Source organism: Falco cherrug, chromosome 9 (assembly GCF_023634085.1).
Source record: "Falco cherrug isolate bFalChe1 chromosome 9, bFalChe1.pri, whole genome shotgun sequence".
In the NCBI taxonomy this organism is placed as follows: domain Eukaryota; kingdom Metazoa; phylum Chordata; class Aves; order Falconiformes; family Falconidae; genus Falco; species Falco cherrug.
This window is the reverse complement of record NC_073705.1, coordinates 3,258,548-3,269,323: the sequence shown is the minus strand read 5'-3', so window position 1 is coordinate 3,269,323 and position 10,776 is coordinate 3,258,548. Positions and strand designations below refer to the sequence as shown.

At 47.9% G+C, this 10,776-nt stretch overlaps 1 protein-coding gene across 1 annotated transcript; it reads right to left on the bottom strand.

Moving 5' to 3' along the window:
* Positions 1 to 59: 59 nt before the first annotated feature.
* Positions 60 to 8,893, bottom strand: LOC106630817 (golgin subfamily A member 2-like). The gene is made up of 8 exons (XM_055720594.1): positions 8,875 to 8,893; positions 7,060 to 7,259; positions 5,595 to 5,717; positions 2,409 to 2,456; positions 1,863 to 1,916; positions 1,527 to 1,620; positions 762 to 868; positions 60 to 212 (listed from the first exon to the last, which is right to left on the bottom strand). The coding sequence occupies exons 1-8, from the start codon at positions 8,891 to 8,893 to the stop codon at positions 60 to 62; spliced, it is 798 nt and encodes a 265-aa protein (XP_055576569.1).
* Between the last annotated feature and the right edge of the window lie 1,883 nt (positions 8,894 to 10,776).

The window sequence follows — 10,776 nt, the reverse complement described above, 5'->3', positions numbered from 1 at the left end:
GAATCACAGAAACATCACATCCAGTCACTTTTTTTAAGTTGAATATCCAGCCTCCCAAGTCACCACCTGTGGTGCATGCCCCTTGTAATGTTTTGTGGCTCTCCCGGGAAGAGCAGTGTTACTCTGCAGTAACAAGCAGCAAATGGACTTACATTTTGTTTGTACAGCTCCTGTTTCGGGTCTTCTAGCTCCTTCATTAACTCTTCATTACGCTGCAGAAAAAAAGAAATGACTGATTCAGCTGCAGACTTCAGCAAAATATTTCACCTTTAGCACATCAGCTGAAGTGGAAAGCATCAGAACTTTGGCAAAATCCTTCAGGACAGGTTGGCTTAGAACCTCCTGAATTTGCCAGGAATAAATCTGCTCAGCCTTTTCAAACGCGATGCTACTAACTGAACGCGAGGTCATTTCTGCAGACTTCTGGATGAATATCAATACTGAAGTGTGTGCCTGACGGAGACCCTCCTGAGACAAGGTCTCGGTGGCGCTTCTGTTGCGTGGAGCTGGCAAGACTAATGAAGTAAGGTGCCGGATCTGAAGACAGCAACTGGACCATATGATTAGTGGTCACAGAAACCTGAATGAAGTTTGCCTTGACCATGGAGAACACAGGGCTTTACAAGGTTAATTAACAATTCAGAATGTTAATTTCTGCCTCTTCTCCGAGCAGGGACTACAGAATGCAAACATTAGTGTACTGACAAGCAAATAGCCAAAGGCAGAGCTGCTGGTGAAGCATAAGCAGAGGTGACTCTTACCTTCTCTGCCTGTTTCTGCTGCAGAGAGACGGAGGCCAAAGTACGTTCCAGCTCCAATTCCCTCTCGCGCGATGAACATAAACGAGCAGCAAAGCTCTCGGCTTCTCCTGAACAAGTCAGGACAGAGTGAGTTGAGGCTGGACCACAAAGAGCTTTTTGGAACTGGCTAAACAGCACTTTCTACTTTGTCTACAGGCTCTTAAGGCAGCACAGAGCTTTGTAAGTCAGTAGACCTGGTTCCGCCCCCGGCTCTACAGGTGGTTCACTAGCAGCTCTGGGCAGTAAAGCTCTCTGTAACTACCATCCTCACTTTGAGGGAGATGACGAAACTTCCTCTGCAGAGTAGGCAATATGTTGGTTGGGATCTTTCTTTCTAATAGGAGAAGTTACTCAAACTTGGTTCAGAATGAAGGGCTCGGGTAAAACCTACCTTTACGCGATAGCTGTGTGGGAGGGAGGGTGGCGAAAAGGGAACTAAGTTTTAAAAGGATCAGAAGAAAGTCAGAAAGGAACAGCCTGGGGTAGTCGCCGGGGCTGAACAGGGCTGACAAGGCTTTAGCGATGCACAAAAGAACCTCAACTGCCATGGGATCAACATGCTCCCACTTGGGGGCAGCTCTGGCGACAGAGGCAGCGATGGTGCCAAGTATTGCCCACCGAGGAGTCGGCCACTGCTGTGAGCTGGCTGCCAGCAACTGTCATGCCTCTGACTTGAAATTCACACTTTGACCAACAGCTTGAGCTGGAGTGCTCACAGTCAGTTACCCGATTTCTTCCGTGCAGCTTGCTGAGTAGGTGCAAGTGCCGCCTGCAACTCAGACTTCTCAGAAGCTAGAATTCCAATAGTCTTGTTAGGAACCTTCGGGAAAGGAAAATCGGCTCAGCACAAAACTTCTTTGCTTGTAATTGCAACGTCACTGTTGCCACAAAAGGCTAACTCAGTAAAGGGAAAGAGCTCGTGCAGTTAAGTACAGTCTGGCTGGCTCCCAGTTTTCCTGAAGGAACGCGCTCGTGGCTTCCCGAGTAAAGACTGTGAATGGTCAGTAATCCAGAGAACAGCAGAAGGCAGGTAGTGTTACTGTAAAGGAGGCTCTGCCTTACCTGTAGCTTTTCCCTCAGCGCGGCTTGCTCTTCAGAAAATTCCTTTTCCAACTCCTTTTCCTGTATAAAGAAATGATGCCTATTTAGCACAAAAAGGTAGATGGGTAACCCTTGTTTTGTGTCAAACTAAAAAAGCAGTGATACATTGGTAGTACTTGCAGCAGTCCTTTTAAAGACGTACTTCAGCCTTGCGTTATTTGAACGCCTTCACAATTTATCCACCCTAGATTGGCAGTAACAGCATAGCACAATCACCGCTAGCATAAATACGGTAGTGCTTGGAAGCAAGCTGCTGGCAAGGACTTGTATTCTCCTGCCTCCACCACACTCCTCTAATACTTGAGTATTTAAACGTTCGCTTGTGTCAAAATAAGAACGCTACCTGCCAGGCAGGCCTAACTCATGAAGTCAAATTATTCAACCCTACGCTACAATGAAACTGAATCTAACATAAGACAAGACCACACGTGCCTGTGCCACAGCCCACTATACTCTCTATGCCGCCAAGAAAGAGATACTATTTTTCTGCCTATCCAAAACCAGGACACACTTTACCTTCTCCAGCTGATCCACTGCCTCCTGGCTCTGCTCTTTCTGTGGAGGAAAAGCGATGCACCAGTACCAAGAGAAAATACTCTCACACATCTGAAACACATTTTCACTTCAACAAAGTAGGATACATGCCCAATTCACGCAAACAGAATTTCCACTGTCCTTTCTGTAGAGGACTAGGAAGTTCATCTTAGCTATTAAAAATAAGAGATCTGGAGCTGCCTTGACTAATGTACTTTACATGCCAGGCATCTTTTTCATCGCTCAGTAGATTGCCACATTTGTTCTCCAACACCGCTGCTGAAACCCCTCCATGTCTACATCTGAGCATCTACCAGCTTCAGTTAAACTCGCATCCTCACATCTGTGCAACTGATGGCAGTAATCCTGGTGTATTGGGGTGATCGCCAGAAATGCTGGGTTTTTTTAAAAAACACCACCAATAAAAAAAAAAACAACAACCAAACCCCCCAAACAAAAACGTAGTCTTTCCCTTGAACTGAGACCTCAGACCTTTATTCCACTGAAGAGCTGGCCTTAAGTCACGCGGAGCCGCACTTGTGTTGGCAGACTTCTGCAGGAGGTGGTATGGGAGAGCTGAAGCCAGATACAAAGAAAAGGGGTAATTCTGTCCTAGCCAATTTCCATCTTAGCGGTGAAGTATTTGGAGATTTGTTGTCCGTAGGTAATGCACCTTTAGATGGCACATGCAGACAGGAGAAAAAGGAAGGAGCAGAAGAGGAGGAGGGGAGGAAAAAAGCAGTACTTAAAAAGGACAGCAAAATAAATCCTATCAAACTGTGATAATCAGATTCTCCAAACAAAACAAAAATCTACCGTTTCAACAAAAGCAGCTGAGACATCAACACATTTTATCCATTCTGCCAAGGCTTCATTTTGACCTAACAGTGACTCAGAAATAAGAATGGCAGTTGCACGGAAGCCAGATTATCCCCAGTCCCCGAACTGGAAACACCTCCGATACCTGCCTCCCAGTGTTGATCACAACTACCCGATCATAGCACTAGACAGCAATGAACGAGAGCTGTGCATTCAATTAGGTCTCGCTAACACTGCCGAAAGCAGAGTCCCAGTAAGTTATCAACAGTAGCAAATAAGAAAGGGGGCGGGGGGGGGGGGGGGGGGGCGGGGACGGGACACGACGGGGACACTGAGAACAACCTCCTTCCATTTCCTTAATATTTGTGGAAGAAACAGCACTTTCTCCATTCACATATGATGTAGACTACAAGCAAAGCAGTCAAGTCAGCCAGTTTTATTCCCCAAGGCAACAAGTCACTACTAAGTAAGAACTGACTGTCATAATAATACTCCTTATAGCACCTTCCACTCCAAAGTACCACACAGAGAAAACATCCTTTTCTGGGTAAGGAGAGATGCAGACTCCCTCTGCGACAAGCTAATGTCAATGATGCAGGTTGATTTCCCATTCTTTTCCACTACATCAAGAATACATCTTTCCATGAATACATGCTGTTCGTTCATCCCACTCAGCTTTTCTTCCCACTGCTGAAAGTTTACGTTCTAAACCAGGATTTTTTGCTTCTCAATGCTTAAATATCATATTGTTCAGTAGGATGACTGCAGACACCGCTGAGATCCAGGAGTGTTTTCTTGAGCTGACTGCTTAAAGCTCCACATCAAATATCAAGAGAATTAACAGGACAAAAGGAATACAAAGGCAAATCAGAGTGAACTCCATTCCATCTTGCAGGTTTCACTGCATCTAACTGGTACCCCTGGTGATTACTATAGTTACGTTTATTGATAAGAGACGCACGGATATGTAGTAAACAGGAGTTACTTTATGACAACTGAACTGAAACAATGGTAGGAAAATAAGCTACCAAAATGATGCAAGTGGAATGAAAATCAGAGCTTTGCCACAGCAACAGCGGAAGACAATTCTGGGCTACCAAATTTGACTTCCCTGAGCTTCTATCACAATTTGATCAAGCCTTCCATTTAAATAAACTGCCTGAAAAGAATTGTTTTAAAAAGGCTGGGGGTTTATGTTTGTGCCTGAACACGTTTCTATTGCTTATTGGCATAGTTCCTGCCGTTTCCTCTTCAGAAGCCTGGCAACATGAAGATGCTAAAGCCTGTAAACGTTTGACTCAAAGGATCCGACTTCCTGCCTAAACCTATTTAAAGCCAGTACTGGAACTTGCCAGACTGTACATCCCCTGCGCAAGTTTCATCGCCTGTTGTAAAATGGGTTGGCAGGAATAACTAGACAGCTTCCTCAGGGCAGCTGCTTGCCTGGAGATCAGCAGAGTCATGCCCTTCAGAAGCAAGGCCCTAGGGAATACAGCAATGACACGCACAGCGGGAGAAATACAGACTAAGAAAACACTGCCTCTCCCTACTGCACTTGCCCTCAGCAGTTCAGTTAGTTTATCGCCTCACCCCACACTCCTCCTTTTCCTCAAAGCTCAGCTGTCTCGCGGAAGAGGTTTTGACAAGGTTCACTTTTTCACACGTTCAGTTCGACACAAACCAGAAGGGCGCAAGCACTTTACGAGCAATGGCAACGCATGGTATCAACTAGCTCCATGATAATAAAAACAGCAACAAAACTCAAGCAACTGACAGGGGCTATGTCAGGACAAGGCTCCACCCAAGAAATCGAGGCCAGTGCAAACAGAACCTGAAGCATGCAGTAGGGAGAGCGAGTCACTGCGAGGGACACGAGCACTGCCTCACCTTCCTCCTGTCCAATGAGGGTATGGCTACCCCATTGGAGCGCTTCAGGTCCGACACCGGCACCTTCAGAATCTGAAGGAGGTGAAAGAAAAGGGGAAACGGCTCAGAAAAGGACAGAGAGAAAGTGTCAATCGAAGGTAGCCAAAGAAACCGGCATCCTCCAGCTGGCCAGGAGCACGCAACTCAAAGCAGCAGCTCTGGGCACACCCAGGGCTGCGTGACAGCACCGCATGATCAGACGCGGCTTTGGCACGTACCCTGAACTCTAGTGTGCACCTTCCAGCAGCGGTAGCTGCTAACTATTGTGGCACGCTTCGCGTGCTGGCGATACAGGCAGCTGCGCCAGTCATCTATTACACCCGCATAACCATTTCCCGGCTCTAGTCACGTTGTTCAGAAAACCAAAGAACAAGGAGGTAGCAAATGAGCGGGGACAAAGACCGAGGCACTCACGTTCTCTGGAGGCTGCTGGTCATCGCCCAGGGGAGTCTCAGGTCGACCGTCTCCTTTAGTTTTGTGGTTTTCCTTACTTTCTGCAGCTGCTCCAGGGCTCTTCTTCTGCTGATACTCCTTCACCTGTGAAAAATAATAATAATCTGAAATCCAAACAGAACATGCCTTCTGTGAGAATGATGTCAACCCCCCAGCCCCAACTCCACTGGGTAAAAAGACCAAGTGTAAGGACAAGAGAAACGCTCTTCAATGAGTTTGTCGCCCCGGGGGGAAGAAAAATAGAAATCAAAACACGTCCCAAAAAAAGGCTAAAGTAAGATCTAATGTGATGAGTTTACGACAAGAGGCTCAGAGCTGCAAACGTTCAACTTTTGTACACAGCTAAGAGTTGCTGGGAAACGACTTGATACTCCATCCGGCAACTAAAAGATGAAAAGAAGTTTCTTGGGGTGGGGTTTTTTAGGGTTCTAACTAAGAGCATTGAGGAAAAATGAGTAAAGGGCAATGAAATCTGACTGTTAAGTGAAACATCAACACCTGACAGTAAGACCTCCCACTCTGTGAAAGCCTTTGAGAAGGAAAATTACAGTCCTTACAGACAAATGCCATGTTAATACAAGCAGCGCAGTCACTGTGAACTAAGGGGAGAAGCAACCTACAACTCATTTTTCAATCACACCCACTTCACCCCAGAAAAGCTAGTCGGATAAGCCGTTCGCTTGAGTTCGGCTAGGTCTTCCGAGCTGAATCGTTTGTGCTCCAGCAGGGTGAAGCCCCCAGGCAAGCGAGCCCCAGGCAGTTCGGTCAACTGCCTGTTTCCCCAGCCCGCAGCCCGCCCTCCGGCCCCCCGCCGTGCCGTGCCGCGCCGCGCCTCGGCCTCCAGGTGGGGAAAGAAGGACCCATTATTGGCAGAATTCCAAAATGGAAGCCCGAACCGCTCCAGGACACTTTCCCCTCCCCAGGACTTTCACATACGCCGCCGACGCCGCGGCCGGGGAAATAAGTAACATGAGACCAAAAAACCCCAAAAAAGGGTGTGGGGGAGGTCAGGGGGAGGGAAAACCGCCAAACCGAACCCGGCGGACCCACGGCACCGCCGGCCCGGCGCGGCCCGCCCCGGCCCCCGCCGCCCCTCACTTTCTCCTTGCCCGCCGCCAGCCTGCTCTGCCTGCTGCCGTACGCCACGGCCGCCCTGCGCCTGCGCCGCCTTGGCTTCACCCACCACCGGCGGCAGCAGCCAGGGACCGCCCAGCCTGCGCTGCCTCCCTGGAGGCCCAGCCCATCGCCGTGCCCCACCGGGCCCGGCAGCTCCGCTTTTCCCTCAATCACTGGGGAAGCCGGTGCCACCTTGCAGTGCCTGCTCCCCATGTTGGAGCCCGCACCGCCCGCTGCTCGGGTGACAGCCGGCACTGCCCGCTGCTCGGGTGACACCTGACTGGCCCGTCGTGCCCCACCCAAACCTCACCTGCAGCTTCACAGGAGACAGTTTGTTCCCCAGCGCTGACGGCACAATGGGCCCTGTCGCTGGGAAACTCCACTTCCCAGCGTGCCCCGCGGCGCGCCCGCGCCTGCTGCTCCCGGCTGGCCCCGCGTGCACCCGGCCGGCCCGGCGGGAGGCGGCAGCCCTGGCCGAGCGGGTCCCGCCGAGCACGGGTCGCAGCACGCCTGCCCCGCCCCGCCGCGGCTGGGTCCCGGGCGGTAGGAGCCGGGTCCCCGTGTTACAGATTTGCTAATGGTTAGAATTTATTAACCTTATTTGATTTTATAAAATCATTTTCATAGAACTATAGACGAATAAGAAATATATTTTAGTGGAACTAGCAGTTGCACAACACAAGCTGCTGTGGAATCTTCTGTACAGCCCTGTACCAAGGCCAAGGACTGAGAGCAACCGAATGAAACAACTCGGAGCTACCGGCCAAGAAATCGTGAACTTTAATAATAGTGATATAAAGAAATGGTATGGAATGGGGACAATCAGTTACGGGTAAATATATTTACGCAAAGAATGTAGGTCTAGTAATCAGGTCATGGAACCATAGTTTGAAAGAAATAATTAATGAAAGAGCTAGCGAAAGAAGGAGTCCGTTTCTCTAACTTTCTCTGACAAGGGGCCTGTTTATAAGTTATCTAGAGGGAGCGAGTAAAAGAAACAAGCAGAAGGACCAGATGGTCGACAAGGACATCCATTAGCTCGTGATATGGAGAAATAATGTGAAATGGGGATAATGGACATGGATTGTGATTGTATGTGTCTGCTTAAGGAATGTGGGTATGGTGACTAGTCATGGGTGCGGTGACAACTACAGTTTTGGGGAGACGCCTGCCCCTCTAACAAAGGGGAGACGGGGAGACGCCTGCCCTTCTTCCTCTAACAAAGGGGCTATTTAAAAGAGAATAAGAAAAGATGAGAGACATTCAAATGCTATCTAGAGGGAGGGAGTGCTAAGTCTCCTTGCTGGAAAAGATTGGGTGGTCACAAGGACATGAATCACCTACAAACCTGCAAGACCACCACATTCCAGGAAACGGACTGATAAGCTAATTAACATACGAAGCGGGGTTTAGGTAACGAATATGTATAGGCGTTAATTGAATATTCATTTGTTCATTGTATAAATGTGAGATGGTTCGTCACTTTGGGTATGCACGCTTGTGGAGGAGCGATCCCCCGTGCATCTGCGCGCAATAAACATACCTACTTTATAACTTTCGAGTTATAGAGTCTAATTCCGCACGTCACTCGGACCGATAAGAACACTGCAGACTTGCAAGACCATCACATACCAGGCAAAAGGTGAAAAGTACACCATGAGGTGAGGTACGCTATTAAACTCTGTAACTCAAAAGTTATAAAGCAGGTATGTTTATTGCGCGCAGGTGCATGGGGGATCGCTCCTCCACAAGTGTGCATGCCCCATCTCACATTTACACAATAAAACAAATGAATATTCAATTAATGCCTATACATATTCGTTACCTAAACCTGCTTCCTCTCGCTTCGTATGTTAATTAGCTTATCAGTCCTTTGCCTGGAATGTGTTGGTCTTGCAGGTTTGTAGGTCCTTGTGACCATCTGATCTTCTCCAGCAAGGAGACTTAGCACTCCCTTCCTCTAGATAACATTGGAATGTCTCTCATCCTTTTCTCATCCTTTTTATAAATAGCCCCTTTGTTAGACGAAGAAGGGTAGGTGTCTCCTCAAAGCTGTGTGCCTATGTGACCAGACACCACACCCATGACCGGTCACCATACCCACATTCCTTGAGCAGACATATACAATCACGATCAATGTCCATTGTCCCGATTTCACACTATTTCTCCATAGCAGAGAAATATTCACTGCAAAACTCTCTTCATAAAGTATTGGAAGAATATTTAACATTTTGCCCAATTACAGATAATTTAACGTCTCTGCAATGCCTGTGCCTGTCCACAGAATTTAAATACTGCTTATAGCACAGGAGGCACCTTACCTTCCCTACAGGGAGGTACAGAAAAATTAAGCATACACAGTTATTTCTCTTTCAGTGAGATCTTCTGCTCCAGCTATTAATGCATTGTAGTAGAGCAAGGGTATTTCACCTCGATTTCCTACTCCGTTTGCAGGGCAGTGCCACTGGCTTCAACAGCACCAGAGGCCCAAAGGACCACCTGCCTAGTCTGAGGGGACTTACAGACAAGACTTTCCACATACCCTGATTTTCTCTGATTTCTTCGGATGGAAGAAAAACCAAGCTTAATGTGCAATCACCGGCTGCTACAGCCTGTGCGTGCTACGCCTGGAGCCAAGTGATCAGGCAGATTCCTTCCACACATTCAGGGAAATCACACAAACACATTAATTGAATGCTCTTAGTACTGCTGGGTTGGGGCTCTGAAAATACATTCTTAATTTCTGGCACAATTAACACTTGAGCAACATTAACTGCTCATTTTCTTACCACTGCGTTGTTGAGGTGCACTCAACGATTTAAGACACAAGTATGCAGTGGCAGAGTCCTGTAGAGAGCTCTCTCCCTGGCAATGCTTCAAACCCACAGCAGGAGCACAAAACTCCTGGAAAAAAATGGAATATGGGGGGATTTCAAAAGGCAACTACAGAAGTAAGTAAAAGGTTGTGCCTTGTACTTTGCCAGCTGGTTATTCTTCAGGACGTATTTAATAGCAGAATAAGTGACATCTCTGTTCCTGTCCTTCACAGGTCAAACTGATTTAATATACAGAGAATCAGCATTAAACACATAGTTAATTACAAAATAAGACTAAGAAAACAGGCTTTTGAGGCTAATCTTAGTAGCTCAAGAGGCAGCATCTCAGCCACGCTGAGGGTAATTCTTGCCAGTCTTGGCTAACTACTGCATCTCGCCTCCCCCAACCAGCCTGACCAGATGCATGGGGAGATGAAGCTGAAAAGCAGTCATAGCACTAGGGAACCAACTAGGGAGAAACATCCCCAGAAGGCACAGCACTGGCCTTGCACCCTGTCCTGACAGATGACTCATGGTGCAAGATGGTGACCATCTTGCTGAGCTGACACTGTTTGGCCCTGAGCCCTGTTGTTCTGGACTCCAGCATTCAGCTCCCTCTAATGATGAAACGAAGTCTTGAAGATGCCTTGTGGCAGGGCTTCTCACACAAGGATGGTCTCAGACCTACAGCCTTTTCTTTCTTTCTCTAATCCTTAGACTGCAAGCTTCTTTGCGAAAAGCAAAGCACCCACAACTCTCTCAACCTCTGACTTGAGGGCTTCCCTGTAGCATACACAGAGAGCTCTCCCAGTTTACACGTTTCTCCCCAACACCCACCCCCACCCCCCCCATGTGTGGGTTTTAGGTTGAACAGGAACATGTTAGGGAAGCTGCAAACCTAGCAAGGCACCCCAAAGTGTACCCATGTAGAGCTTGCTTGGAGATGAAGGCACTCTTCTTTTTTGAAGACATGGTTGGGTGCTGAAGCCTCTGTGTTCCTCTACTAAAAGAAGGTTACAGTAAACAAGAGATGTGTTCAAAATTCAGGGCTCCAAAGCACGTATCGATAACAGACTTCCTTTTAGTTATCAAAACAAAAAGCAGCAGTCTAGCCAACTAGGCAATATACAGGCGAGGGAGGCATCAGATTCCCAGCATGTCCAGCGTGGCAGATCATTGACGACAGGACCCCGCAGTCAGTGCTAAAGAAA